The sequence below is a fragment of the Arvicola amphibius genome, chromosome 5 (genome assembly GCF_903992535.2).
Source record: "Arvicola amphibius chromosome 5, mArvAmp1.2, whole genome shotgun sequence".
Classification (NCBI taxonomy): domain Eukaryota; kingdom Metazoa; phylum Chordata; class Mammalia; order Rodentia; family Cricetidae; genus Arvicola; species Arvicola amphibius.
The window spans coordinates 5143860-5166786 of NC_052051.1; the positions used below are offsets into that span (position 1 = coordinate 5143860).

The following is a 22927-nucleotide window of genomic DNA, read 5'->3' on the forward strand; positions in this document are numbered from 1 at the left end:
AAGATATACCAACCTTCCACCAGACACCGCAGAAACACCAGTCTTCTGTCAGGCACTACAGATATACCAATGTTCAGCAGACACCACACAGATACTCCAACCTTTTACTAGACAGGAACTAGTCACCCCAATCTTTTGGAACTCTATGCCTCAGCCTAGGAATGTCTTTGGAATAAGTGGCTGGAGTGATATGAAGGGCGGTAGGTGTGGTAAGTATAACCAGAAATTGCAGTACTTGGCTGAATTCATGATATTTGGGTTAAACTTGAAGAAAACATCTCAACCAAAATAAAAGAATTGTGTTGAATATTGTTGAAGAGAAAAAGCACCAGAGTCTAAATCATGCATCTGTAAACATAGCATTTTATTAACGAAATGTTTACACCTCTCCTGACATAAATCTTGTAGTGATGGAGCATGCCATACTCTATAAAAGCATACAATACAAGTCAAGCTGAAGAAACACTGTTCCAAAGGATGCCAGATTTACCATCTGCAAACAAGTCACAAAAGAAAAATCTTGCAACGAGAAGGAAAAGGCGGAGTTTCCTTTCTTCAACGTTTACAAACAAAGCATAGACTTAGGCCCAGCCTAAGGTCAGACTGCAAAAATGGTCATCAAACATCCATATAGGCTTGTGAAGCCACGTCTTTTCATTCAGGTGTTTAGAGTGTTACCAGGCTTGGGAAACCAGGAACAATTTGATTTTCATACAGATGCTATTAAAAAAGGCACAGGGCGTTACTCCTTCCACTGGGTCTTGACAAGGGGTGGCACTCTCAGGCGCAGAAAGGACTGATGGTACAGGGCTTAAGTTTTCTTTCCTTCAAACTTTGTGCAGCTGGTTCTCCAGTCCACCACCCTATCACCCACAACAGATCCCATTCCGTCACTCAGTTGTGTTTGCCTTGCAGGCTCATGCTGCCTGCTGCCCTTTTGGAAGTCCTTGGGGGGGGGGGGCTTTTTACCCCACAGGGAAGGGCATACCACACATGCCAAGATGGCTGGGGCAGGGTGCCTGAGGGAGAGCCCACAGAAAATGAGAGTAAGGCAAGACTTCAGTGTCGATCATAAGAAGGCAGGCCATAATTTCTGAAGGTCAGAGCAGTGACGGATGACGGTATAAGTGACTTGTGATGTAAAATGATGGAAAGACTGAGTGGGACTTAAAAAAAAAAAATCCTTCCCAGGGCAATAAAGTTCTGTCTACAGAACACAACCAATGATTTAAAAACAGAGCCACATCAGCTGCTCTGACTACCCAGCTGCCACTCATCCTCCCCCACCAAGCTAACTGGTCTCTCTGACATCGTGGGGGAATGACCCAAGTTGAGAAAGTTTCATGGCCATGTAGTAACATCAAACAGGGATTTGGGGGGCGGGGGGCTCCAGCCTTGCTTCCAAGCTTTTTCAAGGGGTGAAATGGATAATTAAAGTGTAAATGCCAAGTGTTAATGGTGGTCAAACAATGTTAAGACAAGCTCTAAAAACAAACAGTATTATGGGCAGGGTCTGGCAGTGATCTGGAGCTGGCGAGCATGGGGTGGACTCCAGGCTGGCTGAGCAAGTAATTGAAGCCCTGCTTTGTGGAGCAGTGGAGGAAGCACACACTGGGTTTTAGATGCTTTGGGGGCCTCCTTGACAATGTTCCAGTTAGTTCTATGTAAAGATGAATCCCTTCAGTGTACTGCCGTCCACAACCTGCCTCTAAACACTGTCAAGTTCCTGAATCAAGAAGTGGCAAGAGGAAAGCAGCAGGCCATTTCTACTGTGCGATTAAGGAGGACATTAAGACCCACGCTTGAAAACTGTCAATTAAAGAAGGCCCTAAAAAAGTCATTACTGTCTTAGACTCCCCATTAATTGGGAGACAGAGCTTGGCACTTAAGTCCTGTCTGTAGAGACCTACCCGGGTTTTTGCTTGTTGTAATTATGCAGCCTTTTGATGAGGCACTGGGCACCATAAAATGAACTCACAGCAAATTAAAACATTTTTTTTCCTGCAAGTTTTTTGGACATTATGGTTTCAATCTTACCATCTACTATTTATATATTCTAATCTTGCTATCTAAAACGTCCAACATAATGAAAGGAATCGATGGAAGGTCTGAGATTCTATTTTATTAAACTTCTGAATCCTTTTGTTTTGAAGCCAAAAATATTCTAGCACATCTCTAATTGATTACCCTCTGAGAGGAAAGAACACAGATATTAGTTATTTCTGATGGTACAGACCATCAAATTAAACTTGATCTATGCTGGTGGAAGTCCTAGCTCCAGAGAGTAAATCACTCCTACATGCTCGGAGCAGTCTGAAGGACGAGCTGAGAAATACAGCGATTCCAAGCTCTATTCATTTGCCCTTCCCAGCACGTCTAATGGACTTCATCAGTGTAGCCCCTCACTCATCACCTTCTGAGGTGCAGAAGGAAGGCTCCTGAGAAGGGTAATACCCTTCTAATATTTTTTAGAGCTTCATTTGCACATAAAACAGGACAAATGCCCTGGAATTCCATTAACATTTCTTGCAAATCAGATAATCAGATTGCCTGGTTTTCTATCCCTGGACAAGAATCTCTGCCGTCACAGGAAATCTGTCGAGGTCATTCTTCTAAGTCTCAGGCTAAATTCTACCTGACCCTCCTTTTCCTAAACTGCACAGTGCTCTGTTTGTCTTCTAGATAATCTACTGCACAGAACATTTTTTAAACATTATGACACTTATTGGTGTGTGTGTGTGTGTGTGTGTGTGTGTGGTGTGGGGGGACATGTGGAGATCAGAGGACAGCTTGTGGAATTCTTCTCCTTCCACTATGTGGGTTCCAGGGATCGAACTTGTGTCATTAGCCTTAGCAGCAAGTGCCTTTACCTGCCGAGCCCTCTCATCAACCTCATTTAAAAAAAAAATCATTCATAGGTTGTCTTAAACCAACATCTTTTATCATCAACACCCCCCCCCCCATGAAGGCATAGTTAACAGCTTGAATCTTAAAAGTATATCCCATTTCTTCCTTAAAAACTGATAAAATCAAACAATGAACAAAAATTGTGCTGCTTGTCTCTTCAAAACAAATTTAAATAAGAACTACCAAGGGATTCCATGACCACTCTGCCCTCACCAGAATCAGACTGAAGAGCCTGGTAAGTTCTGCGATCCAAGCCATGTCTGGCTGCCATGCTCTGAAGCAGGACTGGAGGTTAGAGAAGAGCTCCCCAGGAGGATTCTCTCCTGACTCCTGCAGGGTCTTGCAGACACATGGGTGTCTAAGGGCTAGTTGCAGAGATCACATAGTATGAAGGTCCACGTGTCAGTCTCTGAATGAATGGGTGAGAAATGTTAAATGGAACCCCATCAGCCTCTTTCGCAATAGAAAAGGCAGAGGCAGTGAAACACTACCTTCTGGGGTGTGGAGGCCGATGCACTGACACGCAGTGTCCCCCAAACTGAACCCACCCACTCGAACATGGGAACCTTGACATACAGCAGCAGACCCTCTGGTTTGGCAGCCCCCTGGGTGCCAGGTGACAGCTACCTACAGAACACTCTCAGCTGTATCCCTTAAGAGCTTTAAAAGTCCTCCAACCCACTTTCCCCCTGGAGACAAGGAACAGATGTAAGACTTATAAGTAAGTTCTGAAATTAAATGTGGGTCACTGCCAGCCCCCATCACATATTTAAAAATCCAGAGAACAGCTAATCTTCACAATGACACTGGCCTCTTGATGTAACCATGTCCCTCCTAAGAAAATCTTGATCCTTTGACCTGGGTAGGCGTCCAAGGAAGAGGAGCTCGATGAGAAGAGGTGGACACTTCAAACATCATCATAAATGGGGAACAAGGACCCAGGTTATTTTAAAAGGAATAAATCTCTTGACTGCCATGTACAGTGCTTGTCTTGGCTGAAGCTGACAAGCAGGCAATGGAATTTCATTGGGAACCAGAAGGGCTTGCAGTAGGTATCTCTCTCCAATCACTTCTCACAGAGTTTACACTGAAGGACACTTAATCAGACTCTCACTTTATGTTCTTTTAATCACCAAATGATAGTTAATTAGTTATCACAGAATCAGAAAAACACTTATGTAAAAGAAGAGATCGAGAGACCAGTGGCTTCTAGGATTGGACACCTGCAAGGAGCTTATTTCAATTTCTCTGAAAGACATCAATACACACTGGCAGTTAATTAAAGATCTTGCCCCTTCTGTTCAGTCTTCAAAGTTTTTAAAAATGGCCCTGCATCATTTGGAACCAAAGATTTTTTTTGGAGGAGCTATGTCTCAATGCCTTTGGAGTCTGGCTATTTCTCTTAAGAAACAACCAGAAGACAAGAAATGTGTATTTAATTCTTGTTTAATCTAAAATGTGGTCAGAATAAAGCACTATGTCTGCCTACATTTTAATATACATTTTATAGGAAGAAAGGACATTGAGACCTCCCTGTGTTCACTGACCATGGAATGTGGGTCCAGCTGCAATCTACTGCCATTAAGCAGTACATGACACTGCAGGCAGGGCAGCCCCCTTCATTTCTTGGACAGACTGGTGACAGAGAGGGCAAGAAAGACATGAACACAGGGTCATGACCATGAGTCATGCTGCTCATTCTGTTGGGAAGACATGCAGCCATGGCCAGAGTCACTCCCTACATGTGGAACGAGAGGAAATCAGCTAGAGAAGTCACCATGTGCCACAGGAGAGCAGTCACTGGATGTCCCACGACTTCCAGAATTTACTGGACTATTCAGGTCATGATTTTATACCGTCTTTTGGTGAAATGAGACAGAAAGGGTCTCACATGGGCAGCCTCATCCACATGAGCTGAGCAGTGTTGTGTTGTTTTGACCTGGAGACACACCGGGCAGGGCCCCCTGCCTTTACGCAGGTGTATGTCAAGTCGTATCAAGCCACTGCAGGTGGAAGCAGCTCAGTCTTGGGAAATCACATGGTTTTCTCACGTGTGAGAATTTAATGCTGCGCAGGAGGCTCAGGGAAGAGGTGACAAGTCCACACAAGGCGCTTCCAGTCTGACTTGAGTAAACAACTGAGATGCTCACGAGGTCTCACCCAGGTCTGCGTCATCTGGGCTGCCCTTTGCTAAAACCTCTCCATGTGAAGCATGCATGGGAGGGCGCAAAGTAGTAACAGTTGTTTTGAAAAGTTTTGACTGTTCAGTTAAGGACAGCTCTGAAAACACAATTTGGTTTGAAATTCAAGCTGTTTCATTTCCTATTTAATCTTGTAAATTTCCTTCCCTTACAATACTTGGGCTGGAAGGGTGCCAAATTAGAACAGGAACAAATTTCCAGCAGTTTCACTTGGGGGCTTTATTTTTAGATTATATTAAGAACCTCATTAGGCTCCTGAGGGAAAAGAGTGCAAAACACTAGCAGAGGCAAGAGAGAATAAAGGAGGTGAGGAGAACTGGCTGTTATATGCAAAGCACTCTCAACACAGCTGGTCTGAGCTCCCTACTGCCAAGGCCAGGTGAGTGCTGGGTGCTAGGCTCTCACTTGCCCCAGGCTAGCAAGGACAGGTCGGCTTGTCAAGGAGGCATATGTCATTATTACCATTTCCAGATGGGATGCAGAAGGGCAAGGGGAGGAGGAAGGAGCTGTGAGCTAAGTGCTCCATGCTTTTGTACAAGGTGAATGCGCTTCAAAATCTCCTGTGGACTGGCTGAAAAATGAGTGGGTGCACGACTAAATGGAGTACTGAATGTGGAATTCAGAAGTTATTAATGTATTTACATAATTTATAATTTTAAGCAATGGTCTCATAAATATAGACTACAAATGTACATATGCTAGGCAGCACACATTTGTTTTTGTTTTCTTTTTCCACCAAATACCTGGACCAAAAACCAAAAAAAAAATCATTTCCTTTGTTCTTTCTCTCTTCCTTTTAAACCACTGCTCATCAGTGACACATGTAACTCAACTGGCTCCAGGTAGCATCTCTACACCATCACCTGGACCATGGGAGCTTGCTGAGAAAGGTAATGATAGACTAACGTGGTGACACACACAGGGTCAGAAGTGAACCCGAGTGAGCCAGGCCGCCGCCGTGGTCTTAGTTTACTGTGTATGAAAGTGCTTGAGAGATGGCGGAAACTGTCCCAGGGCCAACTGTCCCTCCACTTGTGATCATTTTCCACATCTTAAATGATGCGACTCTGACACCAGTGACAAGGACCAAGGAGATGACCATCTCCACAGCGTTTTCCCTTAAGATCCACAAAAGTGCTCGTTTCCCTTTACAAATGATACACGACATCCTGATTACAAAAGTACCTGCAATTCAGTCCTACCATCCATACATCAGATGCTCCTTTCAGCTAGTCAGCAGCCAAGGATGTGGTCCCTTTGCACATCAGAGTCCGCGACACAAGTCTGCAGTTGGAAACACGAGCTGCAGTCTTCCAAGAGTACCCAACAGCCAGTTCCTCTGAGTCCTTTTTGCATGAAGAAGACTCCAGGGCACGAGGCGGCTGCCAATGGCAGGGACCGGCCCTCCTGTAACATCCAGTACCACCTGCTTCTTCATTAGTGTGGGGCCCCGGGTCGTCAGCAACAGCTTCGCTTTGGCTCCGATGGCTGTCTTCGGAGTTTGAAGCCCTTGCCGCCAGACGGCAGGTTGGCATCTGTGGACGGAATTCTTCGGCCTGCACCAAAGAGAGAAGAGAGGAAAAGAGAGGAGGCACAAGCTTTGATTTCCTAATCTGTTCCTTCTCAGACACAATTTTGGCAACACAACATGTCAATTTTATTGAGGTAAGACAAGGAAGATGACCAAGATGACAGGGACAGAGTGTGCCTGTTCATAGTGACCCAGCATCACCTAACCCTGATCCCACAAGACACCTGCCACAGTGAACAAACACTGCTATGGCACCAGAAGTCACCAGTCATTTAGATGTCACTAGTTCTTAAACTAATATACTTCTATTCCAGGATCCAAATAAGAATACCAAACAGCATTTAGTAAGCTTTTTAAATACAAAAATTAGACTAAAAACATTTTTCTCTTGAGCCAGTAAACACATACACACCTAGGAACAAAAACAAAAGACAACCAACATGCTTGGTTTCATGTCTCATGGCAGAGGTCATCACAGGCATGTGGACACTCCCAGATGCACTCAGCTCCTTTGCCCCTCAGGATGGTCCCTCACAGGACACAGTGGGTCGCTGTGGCTCTGAATGGTTGAACATCTGCACTGTCTCTAGAGATCATCATCAATCTCCAGAATGTCAGTGTTTTGAGCAACTGTGTGTGGGGGGCTAAGAAACTGGAATGGAGGAGCCAGGGCACTGCTCTACTCCTGGGCATGTATCTGTCACATGCACCAAACTCCCAGTGACTACCTACTGCAGTTTAGCTTTTGACAGATGCTGCCAAGTTGCTCTCAGAAGAGGCTGTGGCATTTTATCATTGACAACAACGTAGGAGAGGGACAGGCTTCACTTTACTGCTCTGTGAGGCTAATGTCAATTTTGAGAAAAGCTTCAATCACCATCCACCCACCTGGCTGACATGGCTCAAGGCTGCTTCTTGTACAAAGGCATCCCTGCCCTCCTCCTCCTGCTCTATTCTAACCCTCACATATCACAAAGCACCAAGACACTAGCAACATACTAGACTTGTTTTCTGTGTGGCTGCCATCCTTGTACTAGACTGAGCCCTCCAATCTTGCCTGTTTTCTGCTGTGGCACTCTCTGATCTCTGTGGCATAGCATGAGGCAGAGAAAGGCTTTCTGTCTGCTTGTTTAAAGAGGGAATTAACAGACAGGAACATCTGACATCAGCAAGGCTGAGAGAAAAATTCCTGATAACCCTCTGGGTGTGGCTGCAGAATCTCGAGGGCTCCCCACCGTGGGCGGTAACCTGTGTAGACAGCACACAGTGTGACTTCCACATGGACTTTCCAAATGTCCTGTGACACTGCTGTGAATAAATCACTGATGTAGTTAAGTCTCTCAAAGACTCGTTCTTATGGTTTTCTCAATAAATGGAAACTGAAGTATAGCTGATACCACAGAGGCAACTGTGAAATGCGACAGAGATTTTCAAATGTGACAAAGTGTTTTAGAAGACAGCAGAAGACAGCTGGATGGTCTGGGCACGACCAATGGTTTCTTAAGCAGGAACTGTGATGAGTATAAAGGAAAGTGAGTACAAAGGGAATCTGGGTAAGGTTAAGAAGCTCAGTTCATTGAAAGACTGGTTCAGAAATCAAAGTCAAACCTAAGGGAAGGTATTTCCAACACACATAACCAACCAGGGACTGACATCCAGAGTGAAGTACAAGTCATTAGGAAGGGGGGTGGTGACTCGGCAGAGGCAGGCAAGAGATTAAGAACTCTGAAGAAGAGGATGCCAGCTACTGTCCAGGTGGCAATCTATATGCGGACAGGCGCTCAGCTTCAAGGCAGACCCTGCCTCTCCCACAGACTGACAGGGAAGAAATCTTGCACACCACTGCTGTGGGCAGCAGCTGGCACAAGTACAACTTTGCAAACTGTTTGGCAGTAGAGTCACAGTGAACACATGCAAACCTAATGACCCAGCCATTTTTCTCTTGGGCACAGAGATACTGAGCAAAAAATGCATCCAGATGTTCCCCAGAGGACACAGGATGTTCATACAGCAGCCTGAAATTGCCCTAAGTTGGAAACAACTGCCCAATGTCTGTCAACAACAGAAGGGACAATTATACAGTAAACAGTATCCATTTCTTCATTTTCCAACTTTGTGATCTGACACTAACATACACTAGCATTGTGAATGCATCTTTTGCAGCTGTATGGGATGTACAGACAATTTAAACATGTGATATAGAGTAGCAGCCAGACACAGAAGAGTAAATAGGGTGGTCAGTTGGCAGAGTGCCTACTTAGCATATGTGGGTTCAATTCCCAGCACCGAACAGGCAGGGTGGTGCCAGTATATTCTAGGGTGAGAAGGGAGAGAAAGGAGGTTATCCAAGTCATCCTCGTCATCAGTCAGAGTGAGTGTGAGGTCGGGCCGGCTACAGAAGATGGAGTCAGGTGAGGACAACAGAGGAAACAGTAAGAAAGTGCTGCACAGTATTTAATCTCAGCACGGGGGACGCAGAAGCAGGCAGGTCTCTTTGAGTTCAAGGCCATACTGGCCTACAAATAGAGTTCCAGGACAGCCTGGGCTACATAGTGATAGCTTGTCTCAAAAAATAAAACAAACAAAAGCACCTGAAGTTGGCTATCAGGATGGGTTACCCGTGGGGTGGCAGCAGCTGTGCTCCCGGAGTGTGGAGCACAGGCTTTGCTCTTTCTGAGACAACCTGCTACACCTCTGTGCTTCTGAAACTGCCCTTTCCTATATGCACATTATGCTTCAACCCAAAGTTCGTGTCTAGGCATCATAAGTTATCTGACAATACTCACTGAGCAAAACATAAAGATGATCTCTAACTCTGGTTTCCATCTCTGTGGTCATGTCCAATTCTCAGTTATAAGTGTGCACTAGGTCTTTGCAGTGCTGGCAACTGAACCCAAGGCCTTGAACATGTCAGGGAAGTTACTATCACAGGGCTGCACCCTGTTTGTGTACGTTCTGGCATAAGATTTGTTGCTCGTAAACCTGTTGATTTTTAAAATTGCTATAGTACAGAGAAAGAACCCACAACAAAACCAATAGTCTCAACACACGGCACACTGTTCTGACAGACCTGGCTACCTGCTAGCTATGAGCACCATGTCTACCCCTGGAATGAAGAGAAATGCTTGAGTGTGTCAGAGGTTGTGATGTCTGCCATGGACTCTGAAAAGGTTTAAATTAGTGGTCAACTGAAACAATGGAACACTTGCATAAAAACCCAGATCTCTGAGCATCTAACCCATCACAGTACTAGATGTGTGGACTCTCAGACTTGTCAATTCTACAACTTTGTCAATTCTGAGGAAAGGGGACTACTGTGAGTTCAAACCTGGGCTATAGAGTGAGACTCTGAGCCCCTGCCTCATAAAGGAAATACAAAATGAGAACAAAGCATGCCTAATCTCTAGAACCCAGGGTGACCCCAACTACTGCAATTGATTGGTCCAGCCCATGGGGGACCACACTTCTGCTCCCTTTGGACAGTCCCTGAATGGCTCTGGGGGTCTTGTAATTCATGACTTCACCAAGGTCAAGAGCTCTTATAGCTTCCAGCTACTTTGGATTTCAACCTAAGGGCAGATAATAGGTAAATGTACTATGCTTGGATGGGTGCTCCCTTCATTTGGGAGCTGACTATGCTCTGTGAAAGCAAGTTATCTAGCTTGAGGCCTGTACTGTCAGGCCTCAGCCCCCATCCCACTGCCTCGAAGAGTCCTTCATCAGGCCTCAGCTTTCCAACTCTCTTCCCCAGAGGGGGTTTCTTGGACACCCTGCACACATGCTTACATCTATCCCATTGCTTTCTTCATGTCTCTTATTATTATGTGAAATGATTCTATTTATCTGGAGTTCAGTGCCTGACTCGTTCAACAGAACAAGCATTCCAGGAGAGCAAGGGCTGTGTCTATCTTCTTTAGACTGGCTCCCTTGAGTCTGAAACAGTTCCCAATAAATATTCTGATGAATCTGAATGAAATGAATAAACACAGAACCAATCTGCAGAGAATCCCAAAGGCACCAAGCAGCTTCTCTTACCCATTGTCAACATGCTAACACTCTGAAGGAGGAAAAGGGGAGTGGTCTGACCCTTCCCTTGCCAAGGACTAAGTTTTGGGGTTTTCTACAGACAGACCATTCCCACATTGCATCTCCCCTTGAGCTATTTTTTTCTCTTCTAGAAATCTTTACTATTTTTAATCCTGTGTACATCTGTGTATAGGCATGAACAAAGAAGTTTAGCTGAGTTCAGAGGCCGGAAGTGTTGGACCGCTGGAGTAGAGTCCCAGGTGGTTGTGAGCACAGTGTGGTGCCAGGAATGCACTCAGGTCCTCTGGAAGAGCAGTGTATGCTCCTCCAGGCTAAGCCGACTCTCCAGATTATTCTGTTCATTTCTGATGGCCTTGGATGAACAACATTTACAGGAGGAGAGAGGAAAGCAGCTTTGACACTGAGAGGCATTCTTTCTAGAAAGGCACTATCCACCAAGCAACATCTCTCCAGAAACCCCACTGCAACAGAGACTCTGGTGGTCCTCATCTGCTCAAATCTCCTTTCAAGGACACAGTCTCAGAGACTACTTCAAACAAGTTGGGTTCTAACCAAAAAGAAAATTCTGTTTTTGTTTGCTCTGAACAGGGGAAACCCCAAAGATGCAGGGATACTTACTAATTTCTATAAAGAGTTCATTTATGTTTATTGCATTTTTTGCGCTGGTCTCTACAAAGATGGCATGAATGGAATCAGCGTAGTCCTTAGCATCTCTCTCCATGACTTCTCTGGAAGGCAACAATTGCTAATCAGAGGCTCTGTCCCTTAAGACCTTCCCCTCACCCCACCCATACAGAAGGATCATCTGTGGCATGAGCCCAGACAGTCCTTCCAGTTACATGATTTTTGTGAAAAGGTTTTCTCCAACCCCTATATTAAAGAACCCCCCCCCTCCCACACACACACACACACACAAAACAAGGTCCCTGCTCTGGGAATCAAATGTGTGGTGCACTGAAACTACCAATAAAATGCACTTTTTGTATTCTGTTACTCTGTGTCATAGCAGCCTGAGAGGCAATGATCTCAGATAATGTCATATGTGATACCACTAAGGTTTGAGTAAATTACACGCCTGTCTACATGTAATATAATTAACTCCAAATGCCTTTAGTCTTCATTTTAGCTTGAAACTTCAGGGCCAACCACATAACACAAGACATTTTTCAATGTCAAAGATAAAATAAAAGCTAGACTCTTACCATGGATGTGGCTCATTAGAAAAAGAACATGTAATCGGTATGGGAATCTCTTGTCTAATAACTCACCTGACATCGGTAAGATCACATTTGTTCCCAGCAATGGCAACAACAATGCTAGGAGGGCCATGCTGGCGGAGCTCTCTCACCCAGTTCTTCAGCGTTGAAAACGTCTCCTGCAACATGAAAGGAGAGTAGCTAGAGGCCTGAGCAACAAACGATGGTGTCTAAGAATAAATGAATAAAGTCTTACTTCTTTTGTGATGTCATAAACGATGATGGCTGCTGCTGACCCTCGATAGTACATCGGTGCCAACGCACGAAACTGCAGAGGGAAGAGAAGCAATGAAGCTGCGACAGCCAGCTAAGGATGTCCTCTTAGCAGACCTTGAAGTCCGTTATCCCTGCACAAAGGTAATCTTTCTCTGAAGTCAAAGATGACATAATGCTTCAGAGCAAACAAACCTGTAATTACTAAAGGCCAAGACTGATGGCAGTGCTGGAATGTCCCAGAAGATAGTCTAGAAAACAGCTTTATAGGAATTGAATATGGGACTATAAACAATTATTTCAGCTAAGAAAGCTTTTTAATTGAACTCAACATTATATTTCCCAGATGCATTTGTTCAATAGTCCTTTAAACTTTGACTTCCCAAACCAAGGAGATAAAACCACTGCTATGACCACAGCGGTCGAGGACGCCACAGGAAGGCACATCAATGAACTAACCTGGGCTCACAGGGCTCACAGGGACTGAATGGACAAGCAGGGAGCCTGCATGAGACTGACCACAGGAAGGCACATCAATGAACTAACCTGGGCTCACAGGGGCTCACAGGGACTGAACGGACAACCAGGGAGCCTGCATGGGACTGACCTAGGCACTCTGTATATGTTATAGTGGTGTAGCTTGATCCTCTTGTGGGACTAACAGTGGCAGCGGGGGCTGTCTCTGACTCTTTTAATGGCTTTTGGGACCCTACCCCTCATACTGGGTCATTTTGGCCAGTCATAACATATGGGGGGGTACTTAGTCTTACTGCAACTTGATATGCCATGTTTTATTGATACTCATAGGAAAACTGCCCTTGTCTGGATGAAGACAGAAGAGGAGGGTTGGGAGTAGAAGTGGGGCGAGGGGAGAGGGTCTGGGAAGGGAGGATGGGGAGGCTGCTGCCGGGCTGTAAAATAAATAGATGAATTAAAAAACAAAACAAACAAGCCCCCCCAACCTGAGTGAGTGTGCAATGCATCTGTCTCACTGTATTTCCAAGTGTCATACTGCAAGCAGTTTCTGCTTCCTCTCCCCACACACTAGAGAGAGACTTGGGAAAGGCTTACCCTCAGAGTGAAGGTAATTCAGCAGGCCATTTCCTTGGAGGAGTTTGGGATAGAAAATGTGAAGCTCTTTCCTCATTCAAGTCAGGGTCTTGGCCAAATGTTCTAGTGTGGCTTCCCCCCATCAAGTGTCATGTCTTCGTCTCATACCCTAATTCTGAAATCTGGATACAAGTGATACAAAGTTCCTGTATCCTGATCCCTTTGCAGTGGTTGACTGGCAGACACTATCCTCGGAGAGCACGGGGTATACATGAGAACACATACAGCATGCCTGTGGCTCTCAAATGTCTCTGAGTTCACAGTCAACCTTCTGATAAAGTAGTGATATTCTAACTGGAACATCCATGAGGGAAGACATCATGATTGCTAGGGCCTGGAATGGATCTCATGCACTACAGCATAACCAAGAGCTACAAGCCAGTTCAGTCCTTTCTGCCCCTGACAAACATTTAAAATGTTGGACTGACTTGTACAGTGAAAGAGAATGAGACAGCGGCATGTAGGTGGAACTAGGGCCAAGGCCCTAGCTGTCTCCGCTATGGATGTACTTGTGATGGCAACATCCTTTAGAGGGTCATTTCTTTCTCTACAGTTTTGTAAGGGGAAATACACACCAAGAAAAGCAGATTGCAAGTCTACAATGTGTAAGCCAACAAATGTAAATCCCCTTGTAAATGCTCATCACAAAGACAAAGCATTTCTGTCAACACAGACAATTCCCAAGATCTCTAACCTTGATAATACTTAGAGTCCATCTGCAGATGGAACACAACCACAATATTGTTTTTTTTTTTCCTTTGTGCTTATAATCTGCATAGAATACCCTTTTCTATTCTCTTATTTTCTCTTCTCTGTGCATTTCTTTAAGCACCACTGCTAAGGTCTGTCACGTGGCAGTTCTGCCACCTATGCCTGCTCAGTGGGGTGCTTGGTCCTTTCACAACTAAGAACATACCCTGGCTGTGTCTGGCCACAGGTCTAGGGCTTTGCTGCAAATTTGTTCAAAATTTAAAAAATGCTCATCCTTCCTTTCTTCTTCTCTCTGCAGTGACTAAGGTTTAGTACCCCTAACTGGTTTCGAATTCCTGATGTTGCCAAGGATAACCTTAAACTGCTGACACTCCCACCTCAATCTCCTGAGTGAAGGGCTCCTGGCTTATGTAGTGCCGGGGATCAAACTCTGGGTTTAGTGTGCCTGGCCCCAGCCCCTTTCTCTTAGCTTTTTACTATACTTTTGTGCATTATTTATTAGGTGGTTGTTCTTGCAAATATGATAAGTTTTTTTCTCAATACACTTCTAATTTAAATGTATGCTTTCTATAAAACATCAGAATCTTAAATGAATCTAACCTTGCCTATTAGAACCTTGTATGAATTTAACCTTGTCTACTTCACCATTCTTTGGCTGCTGTTGCTAAATGCTTGAAATGCACAAACTGATTGCTGAGTGAAATAACTAGTTATCCAGAGTCGAGAAGAAAAAAAAAATATGCTCTGCACCCTCTATCACCTGTACTGCTTATTCTTTCTTTCTCTCTTTTTTTTTCCAGATAGGGAATTCTCTGTAGCTTTGGAGCCTGGAAGTTGCTCTGTATACCAGGCTGGCCTCGAACTCACAGAGATCCACCTGCCTCTGCCTCCCGAGTGCTGGGATTAAAGGCGTGCGCCACCACTGCTCAGTTTATTATTTATTTCTGTAGGATATGAGTGGCCACTCTGTGGCTGTTACTACTGAACTCTCTGCTCCCCCTTTTCCTAAGACTACTTTGATTTTGTATCTGGAAAACGATCTAGGCAGACTGACTTGTTTGTATGCCCAAGCATGCTAAAGAGTCTGTCTACTGGCCTGCTTCACTGCTTCTGTAAGAAGTCAACCCCATTCCTACTGTTCTCCTGTATACATGTATCTCTGGCTATTTGAGGATTTTTCTCGTTATCTTCACTTTTTGGCAGTTTGACTAGGGTCCTGGTTGTACTTAGATTTACTGAAACTCTTAGATTTGAGAGTAGATGTCTCATTAAACACTGGAAGAGTTCAGTCATCAATTACAGAAATAGTGTCTTTAACCTGTACCCCTTCTTCATTCCTTCTGGGTGCCAGCTCTATTTTACTTGGCCAACCACATCCATAGACTGTTGAGACTTTTCTGGCTTCTCCTCCTCTGGTCCCCAAATGATCTGTTCTACTGTCCCCTCAGCCACCTTTGCTTCCTGACAGTGTGGCTTTCAATCTTGGCATTTTCATCATATACTTCATGAACCTCCATTCTGCATAAATTTCCCATCTGTAGTCAATCTGCCATTCTCTGAACCTTTGGAAATACATAAAGGCATGTTTTAAACTCTATGGCTATGTATTTTCATCGCAGGGTCATCTTCTGTTCTCATTTTCTCCACATATGTAACAACCACAATGGCACTCTGGCCATGTCTCCCGCATTGCCATTTTGAAGAGTGGTAACTCACTCTCATCACTTCAGCTGATTTTGTGCACTGCTAGGATGGCTCTATGTGGGCTGGTTCCAGGACACTGTCTCTCCTCTGACTAAGATGCTTCATCAGAATGCATCAAATCAAGGAGTTAATCAACACCCTCTAATGTGGCAGACTGGGTTTAAACTCCAGCGCTGCTGTAAGAAGCACCAGTGAGTCTCTGCTCAGTCTGGTCAACCTGCTGATTTCTGTTGGGTTTTGCAATGTCCTCTCTGCATATTCACTTAGGCTTGAGGGGGGCTTCTCAATAGACCTGAGGGCTCTCTTTTCTGGGATGTGTCTTCCCAGTCTTTGTTGATCTTGTCCAGTGCCCTAGCACTCTTGGACAACATCTTTCCGTATCGTAATCTTAGAGACTTTTTTTTTTTTTTAAAAAAAAAAAAAAAACAGGGTTTCTCTGTGTAGCCTTGGCTGGCCTCAAACTCAGAGATCCACCTGCCTCTGCTTCCCAAGTGCTGGGACTAAAGGCGTGTACCGCCACTACCGGGCATAAAGACATTTTTTGCTTGGCTCCTTGCTACTCTGTGGCACACTCTAAATGGGCGTGCCTGTGAGGCCTGGATTATGACCTTGCGATGCTGCTTCAGCCTTAGTTATTAGTTGTTTGGCATCACTTTCAAAGGCTACTTTGTACAGTCTCATCCAACATTTATAAGCCAGGGTGGCCGTTCTGTGTGACACTCCTGTTGCTGACTTAGCCAGGGTGGCCATTCTGGGCAACACCCCTGATGCTGATTTGGAAAGTCTCCCATATTGTTCTGGTGAAGAAAGAAGATGGATACATAAGAAGAGTCCAAATATGTCATCACATCTGTACCCCAAATCTGGCTCTGGATTGGGGGACAGGAAACTTTCGCTGTTGAAAACCAGACAAGAAATAGCTTTAGCTCTGTGGCCCTCTGTTTTGTGTTATAGTATTATTGTATTTTTGGACCAGGATTACTGTAGACTAAAGCACAGACAAAAATGAACAGATAAGCATGCCTGCGTTCCAATAAAACTTTATTTACAAGAGTGGATGGTTGGTTCAACATGGCCCATGGTCTGGCAATCCCAGCTCTGGATGCTCTTAAGCTGTCCTTGTCCCAGTTTAAGCACTAACAACAACTGCTTATAGGAACACTGTGAGAACTGATAAGACTTCATGCTGTCCTAACCTTTGTGGAACAGTAAGGCAGAACAAGTACAGGAAAACACAGGGTTATAAAATGGTTGCTAGAGGTGTGGCTGAGAAGCCTTCTAGACTGTCATAGGAGACACTGGGGATGCTGCGCTGCACTTATGATGTGCATTCATGGTAGCCATCTGTTTACGTGCTGTGGGGCTGTCTTGGCACACCCCAGGAGTCTTAGTGAAAGGTAAGTGGGACAAACGGTGACAAGATGAGCTCACTCAAATTGCAAACAGTGGAGAAAGGACTCACAAGTGCTCAGTCTTAAGAAAATAAATTTAATCATGAAAACAAGTTTCATTTAATCTGGCATTTGAGAAACCCAGGTTTATTTTTACAGCAGAAGCTGATTTTTAGAGGAGTCTGAGTCAGTGAGGAGATACCCGGGAGATGCTTCTGCTAGAAATGGAAACACAACATGGGACCTTTCACTTCACAGGACTCTCGTGGGCCTCATAGAGATAGTAGCTTTGAAAAACATCTGAGAGCTCCAGTCTGCTTTTCTGGGTGATGGAGGAGTGTCTATGTTACTTTTGTTATTAATAAAAAAACTGCCTTGGCCCTTTAAGAGACAGAAAATTAGGTAGGCAGAGTAGACAGAACAGAATTGTGGGAGAAAGGAAGCAGAGTTGGGAAGACGCTTCAGGCAGTCGCCATAGTGAGTCGCCATGCTTCTCCTCTCTGAGATGGATGCAGGTTAAGATCTCTCCTGGTAAGAGACCACCTCGTACTGCTATACAGATTACTAAATATGGGTTAAAGCAAGATATTAGAATCTACCAATAAGAAGCTACAGATAACGGGCCAGGCAATATTTAAAAGAATACAGTTTCCGTGTAATTATTTTGGGTAAAGCTAGCCGGGTGGTGGGATGCAGCCCCGCTGCTCCTTCTACACCTGGGTGCTTTTTAACCCTTTGATATACAAACCATTGTCTTCTCAGCACTTTTTTCCTTTGACTGTAACAAGTTCCCCCAGTCAGGGACTCACATACCATTCAATTCTTACTTGCTTCCATCAACTTAATGAAATCACTTTTCGATCATTGGAAATTTGTCAGAAAACCCATCTTTCAGAACTACACATGGCAACAGATGTGAGGGTCAAATGGAGAGGACGTTTGTTCAGTTCATCAAAAAGCCTTTCCATTCTGCAATGGTTTTAGGTCCCCACCACGAAACTCTACCCTACAGAGCAATAAACACACTACCATCAGACACTTATCACTGGAGTCATGCACTACCCACAGTGGGCAGAGAGGCTCTGTCCTTATCTGTCAGAAGGGGGGCTACCAACCAGTCGACTAAGTACAAACATCAATGCCATGTGCCAAGGGCTGGAGCACACGCAAAGGCAGTTCCTGCCCCTGAAAGAGGCCACAGTCTAAATGGAAGATAGAAAAGTAAGAAAATCGGTGACAATCCCATGGCCAAGGGCAAGCAAAGACTGTGCAGGACATAGTTCATTTGCTGTCACCCAGCTAACCCCTGGGCATTAGTTTGCCTTTGGGTACTGTGCCAACACTGGGGCTATAGCAGTAAGTAAGATACTGCAGGCCTAACTCTTGACATTTACATCTTGGTTGGTGGAAGTTGTCAATAAAGGTAGACAGATAAGCAGACATTACTACTTGTAAATGAGTGTCTTGAAAATAAATACTGACAAGGACAGAGAATGAACCAGGACTTGCTCAGGTACAGGGAGGTAGGGAAGCCCTGAGGAATGACATTTAGCCTGAAGCCAAAAGCTGGTAAGGAGCCTATGAGTGATAGAGGGGTATGCCAGTGAGAAGAGTTAGTATATGTGAAGGCCTGATGGCAGGTATGCATGTAAGGACCTGCATGGAGGCCAGCATGTAGGGAGAAGAGTGGAGCAGAACACATGGGCATAGATAGAGGTGCGGGTCAACAAGAAGACAGCAGAGTCTGATCAATGTTCCCTACAGTGTCTGGGTTCTCTGAGTAGTGATATAGGTCAGAACTGGGAGGAGAAAAACAAGGGCTGCAGAACACTTGAGAGATAGTGAAGGCAGCTGAAGCCAGGCGAGTGGAGAGCCAAAGAACTGAATGGCCACCAGAGCTGTCAGAAAGAACACAAGACAACCTCTAGATCTGAGTGTAAGAAGCACAGCTTTATGGCCACGGGGTGGTTAGGACAGCTCCTCTCAGGTAGTAGAGGGTAGGTTCCAAAGCCTGGATAGTTATTGGGCCCAATACAGGAAGACAGACAAGAGAATGTAGAGCTGTGTGGTACACTGGAGAAGAATGCACATTTAGAGCTCCAAAGCAGGCTGGCAGGAAGAGGTGGAGTGGCGTCTAGCTATAGCTCCCATACAGAGCCTAGAAGATCTAGCTCTAAATGAATGGGCAAATCCTTGAATGAACCCTAAAATCTGGAGCCCTGGGTATGTCCTTCTGCACAATGACAACTGGCCATACCCTGTTTTCCTCTCTTGACTCTCTTCCTGTTCAGGGTCTCCTGGTCAAGGATCCTGTCCCTGGCCTGGACTTTGAGCATCACCTGCCCAGCTCTGGGCTGCAAGATGGTACTTCAGTCAAGGAAGGCCAGATCGCACAACAGAACAGCACTCTCTGCTAAAAAACCAATTGGAAGTGGGCAAGTAAGAGGCAGGCAAAGCAGACACAGTCCTCAGGCTCCTGTGACCACTTGAGGGAGGCTCATGCCTAAGCATTCATTCTATTTTCATGGTACAAACAAGTCACCATGATAATGGAGCCTGTGATAATCGCAGTATGTGAACATCGAATATATCTTAAGGGTAACAGAAACCTGGGATCCGGGAGAAGGCACATCTATCACTACTAGGGAAAGTCCACGTGTCTGGCTAACAGCACAGTCCCAGGGCAGTGTGTAGATCCATCCGTAGGACTTGGGGAAGAGTGCTTCTGCAGGATGGAAGAGTAATGGTTACAAAGGGCACCACTGTCCTAAATCCCCATTAAAGATGCACACAGGCCACCAACAGAAGGGTGACAGCTCTCATAAGTGACACACAGCATTCAAAACTAAAGGCAGTAAGCAGCAAGGCTGAGGCACATGACCTCTGCTCAGATGTGCACCCTAGCCTGGTGCTCTTCCATCTGTCAGGCTCTACCTGTTGTTCTAGATAGAGTGTGATGACAAACTCTTCTTCCTGATTCCTTCTGCTGCACTTTGAGGAGATGAGGACAGAATTGCGCATCTGTCAGGTGCTCTGTTTGCAGAGAATCATTTGAAAACAAAATTAAGTTGCAGCTGAATAATGGGATGACTGCTGTAGGACCTCACAGGGAAACTGGACTTAGTGCCAGAATGGAATCAGGCTGAGGGCGTGCTTCTGTTTCTGCTCCCTATTCATTGTCTATCCCCACAACTCCCCAGTTCCCACCTTGTGCTACAGACAGGCTCCCTGTCAGGCACTTAAGAGCCTGTTGCAAGGCACTGCATTAGCAAATCTGTCCACTTAAACCTAAAGTTTATATGCTGTAAAGTTCCCTCTTTAGCTTTTAAAAGGCGGCTATAAATGAGCTGTGCTTAATTCTCCTTTTCTACCACTAATTCTTTTACATCTTTACTAGAGGACAGAGCCCCAAATCACACACTCTGCTCAAGGAACTTTATCAGGCCTGTTAGTCAGCATTTACTTTAAGACACTAAAAAGTATAAAACCGCCCTCAGTGCCCATTATCACTTTCTCAGTGGACTTTGTGGCTCTAATTGAAAAGAAAAAGGTTGGTCCATGCAGATGGAAGCAAATGCGTCTCTGGTGCACAGAAGTGAGGAATGGTGGACGAAAGGGACGCTGGCAGTTTAGTTGGAGCTGTAATTTGGTTTGGGCCTCAGAAAAACATAGTAAATTAAAGAGTGACTTACTCGTTCTTGTCCAGCTGTATCCCAGATTAGGAATTTATGTAGCTCATTTTGGTACTGGACAGTCTTGGTCATAAAAGATGCCCTATAAAGAGAGACCTAAATGATCAGAACACAGTCATTTAACACCCGTGTCAGCCCCAATTGGAATCATCACTTAGATTTGCACTCAGACTCCCAGCTCGCCACTACATCCTCACCATGTCTCTCTGGAGTATTCAGGGATGGTCAGACACTGGCTGCAGCTTCTGTCAAAATAAAGCATTAGGCACATCTGCCTGACAGAGGAGGAAGCCTGAGTTCCACATCGAAGAACTGATAACCAGTAAGCTTCCCCTGTAAAACTCACGGCGCTGTCACTCACACAGGTGGGTGTCACAGGAAAGCTTTCTTTAAAATAAGGCTTATTTTATTATTGTGCACCCACGCACTTACAAGGCAAGTACTTTTACCTGCTGAACCATTTCACTGGCCCCATGAGAAAGCAGTCTAAAGACCACCATGCTCAGGGACCTGTGCACTAGTCAAAGTACCTCAGACCATTTGGGGTTTCTCTTCCAGTTCTCAAACCACGTGCCACATAAATAGCCAAGTAAGAACCAGGGTAACACTGGAGTTCATAGAATTATGATGCCAAAACAAAAGAGGACAAGGATGGCTTCTGGGACAGCTGAATCAAGGCGACAGTGACCTCTGTACTGGATGATCACTGCTTCTGGAACACAATAAGCTTCTCACCTGATGCTCAACGTCTGCCATGGGACATTTCCCAGCCAATGGTTACACTCCGTTTCTGCTATTTGGGGACCCTAGGCATTTTGAAGGACTGTGAAACTACCAGGTACCTTTGTGTTTCTGAGGAGCCCCAAGGCCACAGCACAAACCTGCCTCTCTCAAGTCCTGGGGTGCAGGCCTGGCTCCAGTGCTGCTTTCTGTCCTCTGTGGAGGTTCATGTCTTCCCACTTTGCTTCAAAGGACCCAGAAATGGCCCTTTGGGGGTAAACAACCAAGTTGTATATTTTAAAAAGGTGTGTTTCCCTTTGTAACCTAGGCTAGCCTTGAAATCACAATCCTGCCTTAGTTTCTGAGAGTTGAGATTTAGGTATGAGTCAGCATGCCAGGCCCGAGTTGTACTCTTAAACTACACCCCAATCACTGCAATCTAGACAATGAACTCAATGGGTAGACATTCTCAGACATGCGAGAGAGCCTTAATCAGAGGTGATCTTCAAGAGAGTGCATTAAGAGGACTTCTGGAAGAATGCTGAGCTCCTCAAGAATCAGAATTCTTAGAAACACTTATGTAAATTCATGGCCCAGCAGGCAGCCTCCCAAATGGCTGTTAGGGATGGAAAGTGAGATGCAAGACCTGGCTACTGTGGGTGCCATCTGCTCCATGGAGCCCCAGGGAAAAGCTTTGTGGTAAAGGTTCTCTATAAAGTTCAAGTGTAAGGAGCTTTTGGAGAGTCACTTTGACTAAACCAGGGTGTGCAACAGGATTCCTCACTTCGAAAAGATCTGGCAGTCAGAAGCCACAGTACTGGAGAAGACGAAGAGAGAAGACATGTCTACACAGGTGTTATTGGTCAGAGGCAGCTCAGGAAATGTTCAGTAGAAACTCTCCAACATGTCCTCAAAGATTGCCACTCAGTTTTCATCAACTGCACTGTGGTGTCCCATGAGCATGAAAGCAAGTGGAGCAGACAGACAGTGACTGGAGGACAGAGAGGCCAGGCTGTGCTCCTGGTAGACAGAAAGCTGAGGAAGGAAGATGCAGGGATCAAAAGTTGTTTCCTTAAGCTCAGAACTCACGCCAAGTCCAGCCTGCCTCCAACCAGTTTCCTTTAATGAAAACAGGCTTCCATGAGTCAGAGAACACAAACACAGCACTGAGGTCTGCAGTGTCTAAAAAGAAGCCCCAGAACCCATACAGCTCTCACTGTACGTCCTCCCAGGCTACCCACAGCTCTTCCTCTGTAGCAGGACACTGTCTGCAGCTTCTCTTTGCTGTCCTAGAACTTAAGTCAACAATTACTGTGGTTGCCCACAGACTACTTGGCAGGTAGAGGCAGATAAGGCTCTGCTCTAGCTTGGCCAGAATGCAGCAGAAGGAAGTGGTCCAACGGGGCAGGAGTGCCTTGTTGAGGGTCCTACCTGTCTTGTGCTC

The 22927-nt window shown here is 45.2% G+C and overlaps 1 protein-coding gene across 2 annotated transcripts in view; it reads right to left on the reverse strand.

The window, feature by feature from the left end:
* Positions 1-343: 343 nt before the first annotated feature.
* Rab22a (RAB22A, member RAS oncogene family) overlaps positions 344-22927 on the reverse strand; it is a 48491-nt gene continuing 25907 nt past the window's right edge. Inside the window, exons 3-7 of one of the 2 annotated variants that reach the window (XM_038331527.1) lie at positions 20764-20845; positions 12139-12210; positions 11955-12061; positions 11305-11414; positions 344-6669 (exon numbers count right to left, since the gene is read on the reverse strand). In XM_038331527.1, the coding sequence (XP_038187455.1) occupies positions 6338-6669; positions 11305-11414; positions 11955-12061; positions 12139-12210; positions 20764-20845 (703 nt within the window). In that variant the 3' untranslated portion in view covers positions 344-6337. The remainder of the gene's footprint in view (positions 6670-11304; positions 11415-11954; positions 12062-12138; positions 12211-20763; positions 20846-22927) is intronic. The other variant, XM_038331528.1, reaches the window with a different exon arrangement.